Source organism: Perca fluviatilis, chromosome 2 (assembly GCF_010015445.1).
Source record: "Perca fluviatilis chromosome 2, GENO_Pfluv_1.0, whole genome shotgun sequence".
In the NCBI taxonomy this organism is placed as follows: Eukaryota; Metazoa; Chordata; class Actinopteri; order Perciformes; family Percidae; genus Perca; species Perca fluviatilis.
The window spans coordinates 12,008,528-12,031,331 of record NC_053113.1 but is presented as its reverse complement, the minus strand read 5'-3'; the positions used below and the strand labels follow the sequence as shown (position 1 = coordinate 12,031,331).

General features: G+C 38.7%; 1 protein-coding gene across 1 annotated transcript in view; it reads right to left on the bottom strand.

Annotated features, from left to right (window-relative positions):
- Positions 1–20,656, bottom strand: part of LOC120550300 (flotillin-2) — a 21,129-nt gene extending 473 nt beyond the window's left edge. The window contains exons 1-11 of the mRNA XM_039787153.1: positions 20,438–20,656; positions 19,274–19,355; positions 17,438–17,528; positions 16,827–16,950; positions 13,614–13,732; positions 7,579–7,692; positions 7,356–7,475; positions 5,236–5,450; positions 4,380–4,563; positions 3,041–3,190; positions 1–1,216 (exon numbers count right to left, since the gene is read on the bottom strand). The exon at positions 1–1,216 is cut by the window's left edge and continues 473 nt beyond it. Coding sequence (XP_039643087.1) covers positions 1,178–1,216; positions 3,041–3,190; positions 4,380–4,563; positions 5,236–5,450; positions 7,356–7,475; positions 7,579–7,692; positions 13,614–13,732; positions 16,827–16,950; positions 17,438–17,528; positions 19,274–19,355; positions 20,438–20,486 — 1,287 coding nt within the window. The 5' untranslated portion in view covers positions 20,487–20,656 and the 3' untranslated portion in view covers positions 1–1,177. The remainder of the gene's footprint in view (positions 1,217–3,040; positions 3,191–4,379; positions 4,564–5,235; positions 5,451–7,355; positions 7,476–7,578; positions 7,693–13,613; positions 13,733–16,826; positions 16,951–17,437; positions 17,529–19,273; positions 19,356–20,437) is intronic.
- Positions 20,657–22,804: the final 2,148 nt, after the last annotated feature.

The window sequence follows — 22,804 nt, the reverse complement described above, 5'->3', positions numbered from 1 at the left end:
ACAACCACACTTCTAAACATCTGAACTCTCCCTTTTTAACATTTGGTGCTTTGGACCCCCAAAAACATTTACAAACAGCAATATCACTGATTTAAAAACAGACAAAAATTGTTTGATAAGTTAAAGCGCACACACAAAGTGCTAAAAGGTCCTTCTATTTTTTTTATGTCACAGTTATTAAAAACAAATCAATGCAAACGTGTGCAAACATTGAACAGAAAAGTGTGTTTCTGTGTAAAGTGTAGGAGTTTGGTTTGTTTGACGCACCCTGTCGAACGTGACTTAGCATCTACAGGTATTTGTGGTATGAAATTACACATCAGATAAACTGTACAGTATCCCAAAATCCTTCTGATAACGACAATACGACTAATTAAAAGACAACCTATTCTATTTGGCATCGCTGTTCGGCCTTTCGTACAGTTTGCCCCTCATTCTTTCTTTCTTTTTAACACAGACTCTTGATCTAGGCCGAAACTACTAACAGTTTTCCACTAAATATTAAAAGGAACACGCTACAAGCTAACCATATCAGCACAAGATCAGATTTTTCTTCCCGTTTTCCTGCCAACATGTCAATGATAAGCATATGTATTATGCCTGACATCAACAGTTTGTTGACAATTAAACTTATTTCAGGGGAACAGACACACTTTGCACAATGAGAGGGGGCTTCTTTTAAGATTTTGAGCACCTGTTGCATTGTAAGAATCAATCAGTGACCCAAAATAACAAATCGTTAAATATTACAACATGTAGAATACAAAGAAAAGCTCCACGAGAAAAAGATTAATGTTCTCTAGGGAATGCAGATGTGTCTAACGATAAAGAAAGAGGTATATAAAACGACAAAGGCCTGCGACGTACGGAGTGTAAAAAGTGAAAGCCGGACCCTCAATGTATAAATACAGAAGATTTAGGTGTTATTATTAATATAACCTGGATAAAAACACAACACAAAATGTTCCCATGTTAACACAAAATAAAAAAAATCTTTGAATGAGCAGCAGTGCATGCAGATATTCTGGCCCTGTGTAAAGTAAGGCACCAGAGGTTTCCAAAAATCCACTTGGTTTACAGTATATACGTATAAAACAACAAAATTCTTCAAGTGTATTAAAGGCAGTCTATCAGAGTGCATACGAGAGATACTGGAGTCGTGTGGAGGAGTCGGCTTTCAGGCTTGAGCACCGGTCATCTTCTGCAGCAACGGGATCTGTCGGAAAGACGACAGATTATTCAACCTGCCGTTGAAACTCTGGAACGAGGCTACAGTACGATCAGACTGCTGGTGGAAGAGGCCCAAAGCTGACCAGGTCAGACTTCTTCAGAAGTAGTGTGAACACTCAAACCTAGCCCGGATCTGATTTCTTTTCAAATCAGATTTAGACCACTTCCATATTTGATGCGACTTTTACGTCAATCTACATCGATATTTGTCACAATTCTGCACCGGTGGGAATTAGCCCGAGACACAGACAGTAAGATTAAAAACTGGACTAGACCTACAGCATGGAGAACAGTGATGGAGCAAGTCGATGGAGGGAGAGGGAGGTGTTAGACCTAATTAGTGTCTGCTCGTTAAATGTTACGGCTGCCATTACACAAACATTTTGAGATAAAAGCGAAAATGCTGACTTCCTTCATGACCTCCCTAACTTTAGCGCAGCAGCGTGCTGCGTCTGATGTCATTGTTATTGTTCTTTAGCGCATGCTGGTCAGTTCGAAACCGCAAACAGTTCAAACTGGAATCTGATATAGGGCCGCATTTTAAAAGGTCATGTGAACAGCCCCAAAAAAAAAAATCCAAATTAAGCATTAAGACTTACGGTGTGAACATACAGTACAGGCCAAAAGTTTGGACACACCTTCTCATTCAATGTGTTTCTTTATTTTCATGACTATTTACATTGTAGATTCTCACTGAAGGCATCAAATTTCATTTTTTGTTTTTCATTTTTTATTTATTAAACAGGAAAAGATTAAAGACAATCGGGCCTGACTCAGTGTAAAACTGATTTTCAGCAGGTTCCTGCTCTGCAGAACATAAACACCATATACACAACAAAAACTCCTAGACAAAAACATTCACAAACACACAGACCACAGACCAAAACTATGAATGAACACATATGGAATTATGTACTTAACAAAAAAGTGTGAAATAACTGAAAACATGTCTTATATTTTAGATTCTTCAAAGTAGCCACCCTTTGCTTTTTTATTAATAAGGGAAAAACTTCCACTAATTAACCCTGACAAAGCACACCTGTGAAGGTAAAACCATTTCAGGTGACTACCTCATGAAGCTCATTGAGAGAACACCAAGGGTTTGCAGAGTTATCAAAAAAAGCAAAGGGTGGCTACTTTGAAGAATCTAAAATATAAGACATGTTTTCAGTTATTTCACACTTTTTTGTTAAGTACCTGATTCCATATGTGTTCATTCATAGTTTTGATGCCTTCAGTGAGAATCTACAATGTAAATAGTCATGAAAATAAAAAGGAAACACATTGAATGAGAAGGTGTGTCCAAACTTTTGGCCTGTACTGTAGCCAAAGAGTGGCTTCATGGCCTACTTTTTTTTATTTTTTTCTCCAGTCACTGTTCTTTTTTAGGGTTTTCCCCAAAAGCTCAGCTGGCTGGCTTCAACCACCTACACGTGATCCGCGGCAAAAACCGCGAGGCAGGGCGCAGAGCAGAGAGGCAAAACACAGCGCGGCAACCTTCTGGAATTGGTTGCGCCTTGAAAATGTCGGCAGCAACTAGGCCAAAGGTGTTTCAGTTCCTTCTAACGTCCGTTTTTGGAGCATCAGAGAGAAGTGCAGGCATTTAAGTGGCACCTAAATAAGGCGTTGCAATTCAGTCCAGTAGATTCACGTGGATGACATTTTCAAAACGCTGATTTTCGCCAAAAAGCGACAAGTTTGCAGGTGCGAGTTGAGTTATTAACACTCAGAAACGTTCACCAGTTTTATGTCTTATCCACCACCTGTGGATTTGGAGAGCTGTTACTAGCGTTGATATTACTGTGCTTACCTTTGACAAATCCACTCCAGTGAGAGCGTTGACTGACACAGGAAGTTCAGCCAACAGGCGGTTGACCTCGCTGGTCAGCCGGTTGCCGTCCCCACTGAGCATGACGATCTCATTGGTCTTGGCTAATGGCGCAGCCACCTTGGAAGCAATCTACAAAGATACGAGAAAGTGTTTACTGTAAGGACATAAATAAATAAAAATAAAAACACACTGAGTTATCATGTTACACGTCAAGATTGAAGCAACCGCGGTGATCCCGACTAGAGTCCGGATCGGCCCGCGTCCGACAGGCATTAAGATATTTCTGTCTGAGCCCGACAGTTAAAATCTCTTTTTTTTTTCTCATACTAATGACACGTGTACGTTTGTTTGTGTGGAAAGGCCAGTTTTATTAACTGTAGGAAGGCATTCGGAAATGTCAACAGATGAGGTCATCAGCGCACTAACGTGCGTACGTCCTTACCTAGCTACTGTCAGGGCACGCCCTCATACTCTGCTTCTGACTGGCTAGTAGTCCTTACCTAGCTACTGTCAGGGCACGCCCTTATACTCTGCTTCTGACTGGCTAGTAGTCCTTACCTAGCTACTGTCAGGGCACGCCCTCATACTCTGCTTCTGACTGGCTAGTAGTCCTTACCTAGCTACTGTCAGGGCACGCCCTTCTACTCTGCTTCTGACTGGCTAGTAGTCCTTACCTAGCTACTGTCAGGACCCTCATACTCTGCTTCTGACTGGCTAGTAGTCCTTACCTAGCTACTGTCAGGACCCTCATACTCTGCTTCTGACTGGCTAGTAGTCCTTACCTAGGTACTGTCAGGGCACGCCCTCATACTCTGCTTCTGACTGGCTAGTAGTCCTTACCTAGTAAGTAAGTAAGTAAAGTTTATTTATAGAGCGCTTTTCACAGATAAAAATCACAAAGTGCTTCACAAGGTACAACCACATTAAAATACATTGGATGAAGATAAAACATTTAAAAGGTCAAAGATAAATTAAACCCAGTCAACTAAAAGCTTGTTTAAATAACAGTGTCTTGAGTTGCCTTTTAAAAGAATCAACAGAGTCAGCCACACGGAGGAGCAAGCTACTGAGCATGTGCGACTCCCAACAAAGATGGAACAGAAATGTGATGTCTCACTCTGTAGCTAAAACAGAGAGCTCAACACACAGGGTGAAAAGAGGAGCTTCAGCAATGTGCAGTACGACAACAATATGGTGTTTGTGGAAAATTAAACCATGTAAACCTATTCTGATATAACCTCTAAATACAATTATGAACCTGAAGATGAGCATAATATGAGCGCTTTAAGGACACTTGGAGAAGCCTTCTATGTTTTACCTTAGGCAGGGCCTCCAGGACCAGGGCGGTCTTAGCTGCCTCTCCGTACTGCTGGTAGGCCTCAGCCTTCAGTCTCATCTTCTCAGCCTCCGCCTTGCCCACGGCCTCGATGGAGGAAGCCTCCGCCTCGCCGATCTTCCTGATCTTTTCGGCCTGAGCCTGAGCTATCAGCACCGTCTTCGTCCTGATGCAGGGGGGGGGGGGAGAAACACACGAGTTAAATGAACTGATAGCTGATTCATCCATTTAACACTTCTCACAATATGCTGCGTACTTCTAACTGCTAATCGCAAAGATTAATCGATAAGTTGTCAACTATTAAGTAAATCGCCATCTACTTTGATAATCGATTAATCAGTTTGAGTCATTTTTTTATGAAAAAATGTAAAAAATTGCTCAGATTCCAGCTTGTCAAATGTTAATAGTATATAGTTTCTTCTCTCCTCTGTGACAGTGAACTGAATATCTTTGGGTTGTGGACAAAACAACGGACATTTGAGGAAGCCTTCTCAGGCTTTTGGGAACCACTGATCCACACTTTTCACCATTTTCGGACATTTTATAGACAAGTTGCAGCCCTCGATAATGCTACTGGAGTGTATTGCATTTTAACATTAAATCTATACTAGATGTTTCAGATTTCTACTCTAATTAGCTCGCCAAGTCCTCGCTTTTAAGCCGACTACAGGCCGCTGTAGCGAGAGGACAAGAGGAGCGTGGACTCTGCCGAACACTTGTGTTGTCAAAGTGTTGCTTCTCTGTGATTGTGCAATTTCTTCCGATTGGTGATAATGGTTGAAAAAGCGCTTAAAAATGGTCTGAATGCCCCTTTTTCGACCGCTGGGTTCTCACTCACTTCTGCCCCTCGGCCAGCTGCTGCATTTTGTAGGCCTCTGCCTCAGCGGGCCTCTTGACTGTGGCGATGAGCTCCTTGTCTGTCCGCTCGATCTCCCTCTCCTCAATGGTGATCTGCTTCTTCCTCTGCACCACTTCGATCTCAATCTCCTCCAGGCAGATCTTCTGCTGCTCCTTGGCTGCCTGCAGCTCGTACGCCAGCTGGGCCTCCGCTTTCTAAAAAAAAACATCAGCACGTGAGACTAGAGTCCGACCGATAAAGGAGGCCGATATCGATACAAATATTTGGTGATTTGAAAAAAAAAATAATCCAGAAATGCGTAACAAAACCTAAACATATTTCCCAAACATCAGTTATTTGTAGCTATTTATGAGTCCTCAGTAAGATAATATGATAATGTAGTTTAAAAATAAACGTGTTTGTTTTATTGTCACAACAGAACATCAAAATATATTAAAGTTCTGATAAATGGGCGCCTGATTAGCTCACCTGGTAGAGCAGGCGCCCATATATAGAGGTTTAGTCCTTGACGCAGCGGCCGCGGGTTTGACTCCGATCTGCAGCCCTTTGCTGCAGGTCATTCCCCCTCTCTCTCCTCATTCAAGTCTAAGCTGTCCTATACAAATAAAGGCCTAAAATGCCCAAAAAGTTTATCTTTAAAAAAAAGTTCTGATAAATAAAAATGTATAAAAACACAAATGTAAGATATGAAACTTAAAGTCCTTTGAACAATAACAACAACAAAAATCAAAGAGTGCTGCCAACATGGCCGTTGTGGAGCGCCCTCTGGTGGACACACTACGCAACGCCAACACTCAGAACGTGGTCGAAGGAGGTTTCGTCCCTTTTTTATTTTATTTTTTAAATATTCATTTATCGGCCGTTATAAATGCCGATATATCGATAGTTTAGAAAATGCCTGATATCGGTCGGGCTCTACATAAGATACGTTTTTTGCACTTCTGCATTGGCTTCATCTTTTAGCATCAGAGGTTGCTGCTTAAGGCAATGTTCACACACTGTGTCTTTTTTCTGAAGCTGCCAGCGTCTGTTTTAAAATCCTGTGGAGTACATCGGAAAAAGTCCTGAGAGGCTCAACATCTGGCGTCAGAGGTTCAACTTTTCTGACAAAAAAACGCCCTATGTCAAGCGCTTTTTTTTTTTTTGACAGCTGACCAGATAATCGGAGTAACGAGGCCTGTCGTTTCCACAACAACAGGAAAAAATGGAGAAGGTAGATAAACTTGTGCTAGTGTCGGAGCACAGCGAGTTATACGATAGGACCGGGTGCACCCTGTCCATGGAAATCGCTTTGTTTTATCCATTGACATAAATATAATGGACCAATAGACCCCGTTGCTCTGGACGGAGACCAGTGAAGGATGTTAGAAGCACTTTTCCGGTGATCTCTTGCTTTACTGAGCAGCCTCCAACTGACGGAGACAACGTAGATGTGACGTGAGCAACCCGTCTGAAAGTGTGAAGTCTTCTGGTAGCTGTGCTGAGAGAAATCTCAATCATTCCCAATCTTACAGAGACGGAGAGCGTAGGTATATGTAAGGAGATAACATGGGCACAGGCTAATTACTGATCACTAACATGCTAGTTAACATTAGTAATTAAACCTAAACAGCTAATGGAAGTCCAAACTGCCTGCGAGCTTCTCCTGTACTATACGGTAATTCCTCTACTGTGTGACAGTAAGTCTCGTGGTTATGACACAATCGTTAGCCTATTTTTACAAAAACGTCTGCTACGGAGCGATAACGTGAGGTACAAGGTAATGGAGCCTTTTATACATTGTTGTGTTTCTTTAGAAATAAACAACGGACAAATAGAGTCTTTAAACGCTTCAGATGTAAAGTTATTCGCTGTCAAAGTGGCGCCAAAATGTATGCTAGTCAGTGGAATGCTAACGGGAGGTGATCTCTTTGTAGCGTCAAAATGGCGCCATAGGAGGTTCGAGTTCTGAAGCGAAGCTTATACCCTCCTTGGTTTTATCTAACGTTAGCAGTAGCACCGCTCCCTCTCTCCGTTCATTCTCTAGCTCACTCTACCGCTTTGGTACTACTTTAAAGCGCCTGTGATCATGCCCTCACACAGTTTAGTCAGGTGCCCACCTTAGTGTTGACTTCCTGGTTGAAATTAGCTTTCTGCAGCTCCAGTTCTCGTTTGGAATCGGCCATCTTGGTGTCAGCCTGGAATTTGACGTGCATCATCTCCTTCTTACACTCGGCTTCCTATGAGACGATAGAGAAGTAAAGCTGTGTTGTTGCTGTTTTGTTTTTTTTGTCCACACAGAATCCACTTCTCAGAGTCTCCCACATGCTAGGACCTCCTTACCCGTATCCCAGCATCCCTCTCTGCCTCAGCCACGCCGATGTCTGCGTCCCTCTGGACGGCTGCAGTCTGGGTCTTCCCCAGGGAGCTCAGGTAATCCAGTTTATCGTACACATCCTGCGAGCACAGACAAACAGGTCAACCTGGAAGCTTCCTGAAAACACTAAAACCACAGGAAACTGTATATATATATATATATATATATATATATATATATATATATATATAATATATATATATATATATATATCTGTGTGTCTTAGGGCTGCACTGTATGAGGAAAAATATGCGAAAAGTTGTTGAATATCGCGATAACGATATTACTTGCGGTATAAAGTGTACTCGGTTCTGCATTTCTGCTGCTTTCAGAATTCTTCTACAATACAACAAATTGCTTGTTGAATTCAAAACAAATGAAAGGCAACCATTTCCAGCATCCTTTTATTGAACTAACTGAACATTGAATTGAATTTAAAAAGGCAGCACTAAAAAAAAATGAAAAATATCAGTAGAAAACTGCAGGAAATGCATCAGAAGGATCTGCACTTTAGATTATAAAGTGCAGTTTTCTACTGATATGTTCTGTCTTTGGCGATATGTCACAGCCTTTCACAATGATATATTGTGCAGCCCTACTGTGTGTGTGTGTGTGTGTGTGTGTGTGTGTGTGTGTATTTATACCATATATTAGGGCTGGGCGATATGGAGAAAATCAAATATCACGATATTTTTGACCAAATACCTCGATATCGATACCGCAACGATATTGTAGCGTTGACCATTGGTGCTTTCACAAAATATTTACACAATGAGATTTTTGATAAATAATCATCAGTAATGTGGATATAATAGCTAAGTGGGTAAAGGCAAATAATAGAACAGCTAGAACAGTCTGGTAAGTTCAGAAAATTACATCACTCTACTGTAATGCAGCCTTTAAAACCAGGAAAAGACAACACTTATTATGCCATATCACGATATCCAAAATCTAAGACGATACCTAGTCTCATATCACGATATCGATAGAATATCAATATATTGCCCAGCTATATATGTATATGTATATATATATATATATATATATATATATATATATATATATATATATATATATATATATATATATATATATATATATATATATATATAGTAAAGGCCAAAGTTTGGGCACACCTTCTCATTCAATGCGGTTCCTTTTTATTTTCATGACTATTTATTGTAGATTCTCACTGAAGCCATCAAAACTATGAATGAACGCATATGGAATTATGTACTTAACAAAAAAGTGTGAAATAACTGAAAACATGTCTTATATTTTAGATTTTCACAGTAGCCACCCTTTGCTTTTTATTAATAAGGGAAAAAACTTCCACTAACTAACCCTGACAAAGCACACCTGTGAAGGTAAAACCATTTCAGGTGACTACCTCATGAAGCTCATTGAGAGAACACCAAGGGTTTGCAGAGTTATCAAAAAAAGCAAAGGGTGGCTACTTTGAAGAATCTAAAATATAAGACATGTTTTCAGTTATTTCACACTTTTTTGTTAAGTACATAATTCCATATGTGTTCATTCATAGTTTTGATGCCTTCAGTGAGAATCTACAATGTAAATAGTCATGAAAATAAAGAAACACATTGAATGAGAAGGTGTGTCCAAACTTTTGGCCTGTACTGTATACACAACATAGACAACCCGCTAATGTCTTGAAGCCTCCACTAATGAGCTAACTGGTGAAATGGACTCTGGGCTTTCAGCTAAGCATTATGGTCAGCCGCTGTGTCTGCTCCACCCTTCAATCAGTTCTCATCAACAGCAGTCCAACTGTACAGAGGAAGCCTCTAATGAGCAGCAGCCTCGACAGCAGATGAAACATATTCGATAGATTAGAAACAAGACAGGGCGGCTGCTGACTCATGTTCCTATGACTTCTACAGAACTGCTTAGCCTATAAACACACAAGGCATGTCCCAAATGTCGGCTCTTAGTGGTAGTCCGTGCGTCAGACAGAAATGGAAACAACAGAGCGCTCACAATCCCAAAGATGCACTTCTAAACTACAAGTTTGTGCGTGAGCATTACTGGGATACATTTTCCCTCTCTAAGAAGTGTAAGGAGATTGATTGTGCAGCACTAATCATAATGTGAAGGGGATTTATGAAAGTATATCGGTCCACAGACGTGTCGTATCAAATTCTACACGCTAGGATTATTGTGGCCAAACATATTGTGGTAAACATACATTCGTGTTTTCATAGCCGAGCTAACGAAAGAGTCTGCTAGCTTTCGTCTTTGTCAGCCATGTCAAACCCTGCCGTCTCTCTCGCTTAATGTCACGGCCCATAAACCAGGGGTGTCAAACTCAGTTTCCCAGAGGGCCAGACTGGAAAATGAGAATCAATCATCATCAAGGGTCAGACATGTAGAAATTATTGACATGTGTTTATTTAAACCCTTAAAACAAAAAGGTTAATGCAGCACCTTGGTGCTCGTTTGTACAGCATTTTGGTCAGCTTAAACGGTGTTTAAATGTGCTAGGAAACAAACTTTACTTACTTACTTTACAAGAGACAGGGTTTAGAGAGCAATTCTCAACAAAATAAACGGAAGTACATCATCCTTGTGTGGTCCTTCGGGTCCCGGTGACCCAAAGGACCACACAAGGGTTAAGAGAAAAAAAGTTGGAAATAGGCCCGAAAAAAAGCGTCAAAATTGTCTGAAAAAGGGACAAAAACATCAGAAAGTGAGAAAAAGCATCGTAAAAAGCGGCCAAAAACTTCCGAAAAAGTGGCAAAACATTGAGTAAAGCGTCCAAATCGTTAAAACAAAGTGCCTCAATCTTGAAAAAAGCGCATAAACCGCTGTAAAAGACGTCAAAAATGTAAAACAAATCAAATAAAAGCATCAAAAACTTCCGAAAAAGTGGCAAAACATTGAGTAAAGCGTCCAAATCGTTAAAACAAAGTGCCTCAATCTTGAAAAAAGCGCATAAACCGCTGTAAAAGACGTCAAAAATGTAAAAAAAATCAAATAAAAGCACCAAAAACTTCGTGGGCCTCAATTTATTGTGAACCTAAATTGAAATGCGGGCCTTTCCGTTTTGCTAACTGTGCTTCCTCTCTTCCTCGCTCCTCCGTCCTCCAACTGACAGAAAATGAGTCGAGCTCCACCATCCTCGAAGGACGTTTCAATCACTAAATGTGTGTCGGGGGAGACGAGGCGCGAAGGAAGGGAAGAGACGAGGCTTCTCGTGCGCTGGTTTCTTCTCGGATTGAGACTGCAGCTTCATTGCAACGTGCTGTTTTCTCTTTGCATTGGAGTCAAAGTCCACGCTGAACTGTGTTATTTTGACCTGCCTTTGCTCAGTAGCTACTAGGGCTGGGCGATATGGACCAAAAGTCATATCCCGATATATTTTGGCTGAATATCGATACACGATATTTATCCCGATATTTTTTTCCGCAAAGTGAGAGCAAATGTTCAAGTAGTTTCATAGAAACAGTTGCAAAATCAAATAAATAATAAACCGGTTTCTTCACCTGGTTCATGATTAAATGCTCAGCTGTTCAAATAACAATAAAATGTAAACTTAAATACTGTATAACAGGAGTACCTTTTTTTTTTTTAAAGGTGCACATTTACATAAAAAAATCTTAAATAAAAAGCCTATAAAATAAAAGAGGCCAATCCAAAAGGAGTCAGCAGCTTGCTTGGAGCAAGGATCACATTTGAACTGTATCGATATATGCGATATGGTCTAATTCCATATCTCATTTAACAATATATCGATATATTTTTTATATCGATATATCGCCCAGCCCTAGTAGCTACGTACATTAGCATTTTCTTCAGGTGTTCCGGTTTGTTGTCATAGCACTACGTACATTGCCCTTACTAGGGGTGCAAGATATATATCGGCTCAATATTGTTATTGCAATATATCGAATAGTGTTGCAATAAGTATGCAATAGTTTGTTTATTTTGGGGAGCGCTGCGTCCCGTCCGTTGGCTGTGTGGCTTAGTTGTGTTTGATTTAGAGCTCGAAACGCTGTTTCCGCGCCGCTTGCACACGTTGGTACCATTGACATATATATAATGGACCAATAGATCCCGTTGCTCTGGACGGAGACCAGTGAAGGCTATTAGAAGTCACTTTTCCGGTGATCACTTGCTTTACTGAGCAGCCTCCAGCTGAGAGAGATGACGTAGATGTGACGTGAGCAACGTGTCTGAAAGTGTGAAGTCTTCTGGTAGCTGTGCCGAGAGAAATCTCAATCATTCCCAATCTTACAGAGAAGGAGAGTGTAGGTATATGTAAGGAGATAACATAGGCACAGGCTAATTACTGATCACTAACATGCTAGTTAACATTAGTAATTAAACCTAAACAGCTAATGGAAGTCCAAACTGCCTGTGAGCTTCTCCTGTACTATACGGTAATTCCTCTACTGTGTGACAGTAAGTCTCGTGGTTATGACACAATCGTTAGCCTATTGTTATAAAAGCGTCTGCTACGGAGCCATAACGTGAGGTACAAGGTAATGGAGCCTTTTATACATTGTCGTGATTCTTTAGAAATAAACAACGGACAAATAGAGTCTTTAAACGCTTCAGATGTAAAGTTATTCGCTGTCAAAGTGGCGTCAAAATGTATGCTAGTCAGTGGAATGCTAACAGGGAGGTGATCTCTTTGTAGCGTCAAAATGGCGCCATAGGAGGTTCGAGTTCTGAAGCGAAGCTTACCCCCTTGGTTGGTACACGTCAGCGCACGGCGCCACTACGTGACCAACCCTACGGAGCGTACCACGCGTGTGTGCATATTTCAACAGAGTGACAGTTAGCACGTTTACAAGCTGTCAATTTTCGGGTTATGGTCGGGTTAAGGTCACTATTCGGGTTTCTGAAACATTCGGAATAACCCGTTTACATGCGAGAGCAGAGAGAGTTACTCCTGTATACGCGGCATCTGTAATCAGTTGGCGATATCCCGATGTAAACGGCGAGGCACGGTTAGCGTCTGGACGTAGCCTACGGACAACCTTAAGACGCAATAACTTTTGGGTCCCCTTCTTATAAATCTCACTATCTCGGTACTTTCTGCCGTCAACAAAAGACATTATATTCATGGTTTTCACCACACTTTTCCTCCTCGCTCCAAAAGTGTGGTGCTGTGCTGCGTCTCGCCATGTTTACCTCTACTTCCTGTTTACTTCCGGTATACTGCGCGCAGGTTCTCTGCATTCACATATATATATATAACTATATTATTATAGTATATAATTATTATTATAACTACGTTTTCTGCATTGACATATATATAACTATATTATTATAGTATATAATTATTATTATAACTATGTTTTCTGCATTGACATATATATATATAACTATATTATTATAGTATATAATTATTATTATAACTATGTTTTCTGGCGCATACGAGAAGTTCCTTTACTCAAAAGACCGAGATTCCTTGCGAATAGAAAATGCACAGAACACAAATCAATGTTCCTTGTGATGGGGATATGCCGATACAAGTTTACATGACCAAAATTTCGGGTTAGAAAAGGGGTAACCCAGGTAGAATATTCGGGTTTTTGCCGGTGTTTACATGGCCGTGCGCGACCTGGTTATTGCTAATATTCCGGTTTTGAATGAGTTATTGGCTGCATGTAAACGTAGTCATTGTAAGTGAAGAGATAGATAGAGACAACAAAATAGAACGAATCAGAGAAGAGAAAGAAAAGTTGTGTCCTGTTCTCTTGCATTTATTTTATACTGTCCAACCAGTAGCACACGTCCTATTCTGTAGACATGGTCCTTATTTATTTATTCATGTTGGACCAGTCCAATATGACTGTCAGTTGAAATAAACCATGTGTTGTATGTGTTCTGGATCTATTTTGATGCGTTTTCCCGTAACTTTTGTAATTTTACATACGTTTAAAAAATATCGAAATCAACATCGATATCGCAATATTCATAATCGATATCGCAATATCACATTTCGTCAATATCGTGCAAGCCTAGCCCTTACCTTGATGGTAAAGCTGAGAATCTCGATGCCCATCCTGCCCACGTCGGGAGCTGCTACCTCCCTCACCAGTTTAGCGAACTGGTCTCTGTCCTGATAGATCTGCTCTACAGTCAAGGTACCTGTGAAAGAGAGACGCTGTCAATATCTCCATCCCACATGTCCGTGTGTACCTTTCAATTCAAAATGCCACTTTTCACCAACTGGCAGCAGTCTTGTGCATTTTTATGTATTATCAATATTTCTTTGGATTGTGTAAAAAACGAGGGCAGCAGAGTTTTTTTGCAATCCTTTTAACTACAGAGCACTGCTGCCACAAATCAATCTAGAGTTAATACACAATGATGCTTAACTCTCCTGTTGTCCTAAAAGGGAGTTTTTCCTCGCCACAGCCACTGCTAATGCTTGCTCTTGAGGGAATTACTGTAATTGTTGGGGTTTTGGAATTTATAGAGTGTGGTCTAGACCTACTCTATCTGTAAAGTGTCTCGAGATAACTCTGTTATGATTTGATACTATAAATAAAATTTAATTGAATCGAATTGTCCTCGAGTCAAATTTGACACCTTTTCAAAAAGTAAAGAAATTTGGGTTTCTTTCAACCACATTGTCAAAAAAATTAAAAATAACGTGGATGGTTCCGTAAAATAAATGATCAGTTCACTACTTTCATTGAATTTGGGGGTTTTATTAAATTTTATAGCATTTTGAAGAAAACAAATGTTACAAGAACATTAAAAAAAATGGACAAAATGTCAAAAAAAATAAAAGATTTTAAAAAGTGGGAAAAAAAAGAACGAAAACGGCAAAAAAAGCGCACAAATAAACGACAAAAACATCGGAAAAAAACTTGGAAAAAAGTGACAAAAACATTGAAAAAAATTGGAAAAAAGTGACAAAAACATTGAAAAAAATTGGAAAAAAGTGACAAAAACATTGGGAAAAAACTTGGAAAAAAGTGACAAAAACATCGGAAAAAACTTGGAAAAAAGTGACAAAAACATCGGAAAAAACGTGGAAAAAAGTGACAAAAACATTGGGAAAAAACTTGGAAAAAAGTGACAAAAACATCGGAAAAAACTTGGAAAAAAGTGACAAAAACGTCGGGAAAAGTGAGAAAAAGTGTTGATCAATTTTAGTTTTAAATTTTGACCCAGAAAAACAAAAAGGTTTCATTGAATTTGGGGGTTTTATTAAATTTTATAGCATTTTGAAGAAAACAAATGTTACAAGAACATTAAAAAAAATTGACAAAATGTCAAAAAAAATAAAAGATTTTAAAAAGTGGGGAAAAAAAGAACGAAAACGGCAAAAAAGCGCACAAATAAACGACAAAAACATCGGAAAAAACTTGGAAAAAAGTGACAAAAACATCGGAAAAAACTTGGAAAAAAGTGACAAAAACATTGAAAAAAATTGGAAAAAAGTGACAAAAACATTGGGAAAAAACTTGGAAAAAAGTGACAAAAACATCGGAAAAAACTTGGAAAAAAGTGACAAAAACATCAGAAAATACTTGGAAAAAAGTGACAAAAACATCAGAAAAAACTTGGAAAAAAGTGACAAAAACATTGGGAAAAAACTTGGAAAAAAGTGACAAAAACATCGGAAAAAACTTGGAAAAAAGTGACAAAAAAATTGGAAAAAAGTGACAAAAACATTGGAAAAAAGTGACAAAACATTGGAAAAAACTTGGAAAAAAGTGACAAAAACATTGAAAAAAACTTGGAAAAAAGTGACAAAAACATTGGGAAAAAACTTTGAAAAAAGTGACAAAAACATCGGAAAAAACTTGGAAAAAAGTGACCAAAACCTCAGGAAAAAACTTGGAAAAAAGTGACAAAAACGTCGGGAAAAAACTTGGAAAAAAGTGATAAAAAACATCGGGAAAAAACTTGGAAAAAAGTGACAAAAACATCGGAAAAAACTTGGAAAAAAGTGACAAAAACATCGGAAAAAACTTGGAAAAAAGTGACAAAAACATTGGGAAAAAACTTGGAAAAAAGTGACAAAAACATTGAAAAAAACTTGGAAAAAAGTGACAAAAACATTGGGAAAAAACTTTGAAAAAAGTGACAAAAACATCGGAAAAAACTTGGGAAAAAGTGACAAAAACATCGGAAAAAACTTGGAAAAAAGTGACCAAAACCTCAGGAAAAAACTTGGAAAAAAAGTGACAAAAACGTCGGGAAAAAACATGGAAAAAAGTGATAAAAAACATCGGGAAAAAACTTGGAAAAAAGTGACAAAAACATCGGAAAAAACTTGGAAAAAAGTGACAAAAACGTCGGGAAAAGTGAGAAAAAGTGTTGATCAATTTTAGTTTTAAATTTTGACCCAGAAAAACAAAAAGGTTTCATTGAATTTGGGGGTTTTATTAAATTTTATAGCATTTTGAAGAAAACAAATGTTACAAGAACATAAAAAAAAATTGACAAAATGTCAAAAAAAATAAAAGATTTTAAAAAGTGGGGAAAAAAAGAACGAAAACGGCAAAAAAGCGCACAAATAAACGACAAAAACATCGGAAAAAACTTGGAAAAAAGTGACAAAAACATCGGAAAAAACTTGGAAAAAAGTGACAAAAACATTGAAAAAAATTGGAAAAAAGTGACAAAAACATTGGGAAAAAACTTGGAAAAAAGTGACAAAAACATCGGAAAAAACTTGGAAAAAAGTGACAAAAACATCAGAAAATACTTGGAAAAAAGTGACAAAAACATCAGAAAATACTTGGAAAAAAGTGACAAAAACATCAGAAAAAACTTGGAAAAAAGTGACAAAAAAAAGGGCCTAAAATGCCCAAAAAACTATCTTTGTAAAAATGTAATGTAAAACAGGGACGCATTGTAGCATTTACACTACAAAAGATATGTGGTCAAATGCGTCCCAAACCATCTCGGCAAGTGGTTTGAGTGATCGGATCACAATGTGGGCAAGCCTTCACCAAAATAAAAAAAAAAACCACATGCACCCTGCACTGATGACGTATTTTCCTGTAGCGCATCACGGCGCTTTGGCGTTTACGCTACAAAACATATGTGGTCAAATGCGTCCCAGATCCTTGCGGCAAGTGATCGGATCTCAATGCGTCTCGGTGGTCATTTCATCTTGGGTTTAACGCAGTCCACGTGTGATCTGATCGCTCATGGCGCATTTTAAAAACGACTTGTAAACAGGGTCAAAGGTTGTTCAAATTAAATTTAAAGTCCATACCTAGAATGGAGCGCAGATGTCCCTCCAAAGTCTGCAGAACCACAGCTTTGATTTCCATGACCGATTTACCCAGGAACTGCTCACAAGCCACTGCCAGTAAGTCATGCTCCGTCATGACTTTCACCTGAAGAAGACACAGCGACATCTTGCGTCAGAGTAAAGGTTACGTGTGGCTATATTATCTGCTCCCTCAAAATGCCACCAAAGCTGCGTAAAAACATTTGTGAAGTAACGTAATACATCCGGCAAGTCTTGGTTTTGTGGCATTTCATTAAATCTAATGCAGAGACATTTCCAGCTGTGATATGCTGAACAATACTGAGACAGTTTGTGATGCAGCCTTTGCATAGCCTGGCTCCGCCCTCCTACGTACTTCCGCTCAATTTTCTTAGTCTAAACTTGTTATTTAGATCAGGAACTATCTGCTTAAAGAACATGTAAACAAGACAAAGATTGCAGTTTTCTTCTCCTGTACTTATTGAGCGCTAGAGAAACATTTCCGTAAGAATAAAATAATGAGGTTCAACGTGCAGACCTAGTGATATCGGAGGAAGTCGGTAAAATAGGCCTGGTCTATGTGTCTATGTGAGGACACTGGGATGTGGTCTTACCTGAGCCACACCTGTGACCGTGATGGCTACCCCCTCTGCTGTCTCCACGTCCTCACATCGGGGCTGCAGAGTCATGATCTCCAGGGTTATCCTAGAGCGAGAAAACAAAAGTGCCATGAAGATAGGAATATTAAAGTGATGAGAGCAAGCATTTTTGGCCTTATTTGATGGAATATCTGAAGACCAGAAATGGGGAGACAGAGGGGGGGACTTGGAGGCAGCAAAGGGACGCAGGTTGGACTCGAACCCAGGCCACTGCAGTTAGGACTGAGACTTATTATACTGGGAGCACGCTCAACCAGGTGAGCTACCAGGGCGCCCCGGTTACAGGTTTTCTGTTTTTTTAAGGTTTTAGTTTTTATTTAGTTTCAGTTTACTAAAAATACTTTGTACTGATTGTTTTATTTTACTATAATAACCCTGGTGTGTATGTGTAGGCTGAAATAGAGACTTTTCTACCTGTTAACATTAGAAACATCAACACTGTGTGATAGTCAAGACCGCAAAAGCCCATTTCAGCTGTGGTCTGTTTAAAAAACCTTGGCCATTTTCTTCAAATAAGATTGGACAGAGGGCTTTAAAGTGTTCATATTATGCTTTTCGGCTTTTCCCCTTTCCTTTATTGTGTTATATATCTTTTATTGTGCATGTTATAGGTTTCCAAAGTGAAAAAGCCCAAAGTCCACCCCAAAGGGCCTTACCATCTCCAACAGAAAACACTGTTCACCAACTGCTCCAAACAGCTCTATTGTAGTCCAGCCTTTACTTCAGAGACAGACATGGTCACTTTGTAACACACGTTATAATGCTCGCCTAGCTGCTAGCATGGCACGCCCTCATACTCTGCTCCTGACTGGCTAGTAGTCCTTACCTAGGTACTGTCAGGGCTCGCCCTCATACTCTGCTTCTGACTGGCTAGTAGTCCTTACCTAGCTACTGTCAGGGCACGCCTCATACTCTGCTTCTGACTGGCTAGTAGTCCTTACCTAGGTACTGTCAGGGCACCCTCATACTCTGCTTCTGACTGGCTAGTAGTCCTTACCTAGGTACTGTCAGGGCGGCCGCACCCCACCCTCCTGCTTCTGACTGGCTAGTAGTCCTTACCTAGCTACTGTCAGGGCACGCCCTCATACTCTGCTTCTGACTGGCTAGTAGTCCTTACCTAGGTACTGTCAGAGCCCTCATACTCTGCTTCTGACTGGCTAGTAGTCCTTACCTAGCTACTGTCAGGGCACGCCCTCATACTCTGCTTCTGACTGGCTAGTAGTCCTTACCTAGGTACTGTCAGGGCCCTCATACTCTGCTTCTGACTGGCTAGTAGTCCTTACCTAGGTACTGTCAGGGCCCTCATACTCTGCTTCTGACTGGCTAGTAGTCCTTACCTAGCTACTGTCAGGGTACACCCTCATACTCTGCTTCTGACTGGCTAGTAGTCCTTACCTAGCTACTGTCAGGGTACACCCTCATACTCTGCTTCTGACTGGCTAGTAGTCCTTACCTAGCTACTGCACATGTGCGACTCCCAACAAAGATGGAACAGAAATGCTTCACTCTGTAGCTAAAACAGAGAGCTCAACACACAGGGTGAAAAGAGGAGCTGCAGCAATGTGCAGTACAACAAAAATATGTTGTTTTTTGAAAATTAAACCATGTAAACCTATTCTGATACAACCTCTAAATACAATTATGAACCTGAAAATGAGCATAATATGAGCACTTTAAAGAGTATATTTGTGCCAGCAGAACCCAGAAAAGTGTTTTAAGGAGCTACTAAAAGACCCAACTCCATGTGCAGATAACATAAATGGACATTATGTTTTAACAGTTGTTTTTCACCTCTGAGTGTCCGAGATGAGACACCAAGCCCAGGCCCAGCCTCCCACAGCGTAGGTCTTTGTATCAGAGCCACAACAACCACCTGAGGGAAGAGGAACAGTTGCATGAAGACAACGCAGCTTTGATATATTTTCTGTGACAATAACACAGTTACTACAATTACCTTATTGGACACATCTGTATTCTAGACTAGTTTTCATTCAGGGACGCTTTATTTCCAATCTCTAATCAAACTGGTGACAATACAGAGATAAAACTTGGCCATAACAAAGCACAGATGAGGACATTTAAAAGAATATTTATTTTTTTGTATTTTGGTATGTTTCCACATGGCTTTAACATTTTCTGTGGCTCTATTTCCCGAGCTCTCCACTAATTGTGTGTGTGTGTGTGTGTGTGTGTGTGTGTGTGTGTGTGTGTGTGTGTGTGTGTGTGTTCCAATAAGTATTTTTATTTTCTCTGAAATCTGAGATTAAAGTTAAACTAAATGCTCATTATTTCAGGGACCGTTCCTCGAACAGTGACCACATATTCTGTTTTCTTTTGGTTGTCGTGATTTTTTTTGCGTCTTCCTGTTTGGATTGTCAGTTTGTAGTCACTCAGCAGGAACTTCATTCAGATCCGCCTCTACTTTCTGTCTGACAGTAGAGATATAGCTCGTCTGCTCATTCATAATCTCTTTTTAGGGCTAGATAACATTAAATTCAGCTTTTAGTTTCTGCTTTCAAATGTTGCAGATTAATTTACATTGTTATATTTAGCTTGACACTGATTGCTGTGGAGTGGTGTGAGGCTGGTCAGTGCATAGACATATATAAATATATAGCTAGCTACATATGTATATATGTCTATGGGTCAGAGTGTGTCTGAGACCATTAGCTAGCTCATTATTACCTGCTGTTAACGTAGCGTCGCTGCCTGCTTGCTAACGATGCTAGCATAACGGTTATAAGTAAGCCGTTATTGACGTTACTAACACTGATTTAACTTGGTAGCTTTATGCGGTAACGGTAGCCACCAGGCTATTATTTCTGCATTAGAAGACAAGCTACGCTGCTACAAACAAGAGTAAAACAAACGGCTGACAGCTAAGCTAAGCTAGCTGTCATATGAAATGACAGCTAGCTTAGCTTCGTTAGCTCCGCCAGCAGAGGGACCACCTACCGGAGACCACCAGAGCTTCGTTCGGCCCCACAGTTAAACAGCTCCCCATGTTGACTCGAGATGGCAAACAGCGGGATCCTTTACGGAGTTGATGATATAAATGTTATCCGTGGTTCAGCTAATCCAAATCTGAATGGTGTGAAAGAGTCTTCGCGTCCCCCCGCAAGACGATAGCAACAACACGGCCCCCGCCCCACCTAACGACAGCGCGCAGTGACGTAACGTTTGTCAACACGAGACTGTGGTACTGTGGCCCATGAAGCGAAAAAAATAGATCTGAAAGTCATTATAATGAGAAACTTTCTCTAAATGATGAGCTAGTTTCTCAAAATAATCAGTTAGTTTCTCAAAATAATCAGTTAGTTTCTCAAAATTATGAGTTAATATCTCTAAATAATGATTTAGTATCTTTAAATAATGACTTACTATCTATAAATAATGATTTAGTATATTTAAATAATGACTTAGTATCTATAAATAATGACTTAGTATCTTTAAATAATGATTTAGTATCTATAAATAATGACTTAGTATCTATAAATAATGACTTAGTATCTATAAATAATGATTTAGTATATTTAAACAATGACTTAGTATCTATAAATAATGACTTAGTATCTTTAAATAATGACTTAGTATCTATAAATAATGATTTAGTATATTTAAATAATGACTTAGTATCTTTAAATAATGACTTAGTATCTATAATAATGATTTAGTATCTTTAAATAATGACTTAGTATCTATAAATAATGATTTAGTATATTTAAACAATGACTTAGTATCTATAAATAATGACTTAGTATCTTTAAATAATGACTTACTATCTATAAATAATGATTTAGTATATTTAAACAATGACTTAGTATCTATAAATAATGACTTAGTATCTTTAAATAATGACTTAGTATCTTTTATAAAATACTTAAAAAATGTTTTTTTAAAAAAAAATTTAAAAAAAAAGGGGACCACTAAGGTTCAAAAAGAGACTTCAGATATAGTATTAGGGGACCACTAAGGCCTATATAAAAGAGACTTCAGATACAGTATTAGGGGACCACTAAGGTCTATATAAAAGAGACTTCAGATACCGTATAGGGGACCACTAAGACCTATATAAAGGAGACTTCAGATACAGTATTAGGGGACCACTAAGGTCTATATAAAAGAGACTTCAGATACAGTATTAGGGGACCACTAAGATCTATATAAAAGAGACTTCAGATACAGTATTAGGGGACCACTAAGGACTATATAAAAGCATCCAAAGAGCACCATGTCATGGGACCTTTAAATAATGACTTAGTATCTATGAATAATGAGTTTGTTTCTCAACATAATTACTTAGTTTCTCTAAATGAGAACTTAAAATAATTAGAAAAACTCAAAATAATGAGAATCTCTCTTAATAATGATTTAGTATAGTTTGAGAGGTTCTCAATATTACTATCTCAGACAAATGTAGAAGTTTTAAGTATAAGTAGCATGAAATTGGAAACACAGTAAATACATACTTACCTCAAAATCCTATCTAAGCTACAGTACTTCAGTAAATGTACTTCAGCTACATTCCACCACTGCTTTTCTTACATTAGACGATTTGAAATGTAGATTATTTTATTAAAGTAGACTAATGTAAAGGGTGCTAAAAGGATTAAAAGAATCCGCAAATGGGAGCATTCTGTGCAGTGGTGGAAGAAGTATTCTGATCCTTTACATAAGTAAAAATACTAATACCACGCTGTAAAAAAACCCCACTCTCTTACAAGTAAAAGTCCTGCATAAGTAAAATTATGTAAAAAGTATCAGAAAAATGTACTTAGACTATTTAAAGTAAAAGCACTGGATGCAGAAAAAGCCGCACATTTTAGAAAGTGGAACGGATGCAAACAGTTGTGTGTTTAATGGTCTAATTATTTCAGCTGGACTTGTAGGCCGTTATATTGTTGACTAGTTTCATTTATAATAAAACATCAGATTTTATAAACTACATGTAATTGTACACATTTAATGTGTAAAGTAACTAAAGTATGAAGGTAAATATGGTGCAAAACGTGAGAGCTTGTAGAATACAATGTGAGAACTTGCAGAACAAAAAAATTGAACTTGTATGTTAAAATTTGCACTTGTAAAATAAAAATTTGCACTTGTAAAATAAAAATTTGCACTTGTAAAATAAAAATTTGCACTTGTAAAATAAAAATGTGCACTTGTAAAATAAAAATTTGCACTTGTAAAAATTATTCACATTTGAAGTCACAAAAAGAAAAAAAACATGAGAGCTTGTAAAAAAAATCTGAACTTGTAAATTGAAATTTGCACTTGTAGAAAAAATATTCACAAATGTGTAGATTGATATTTGCATGA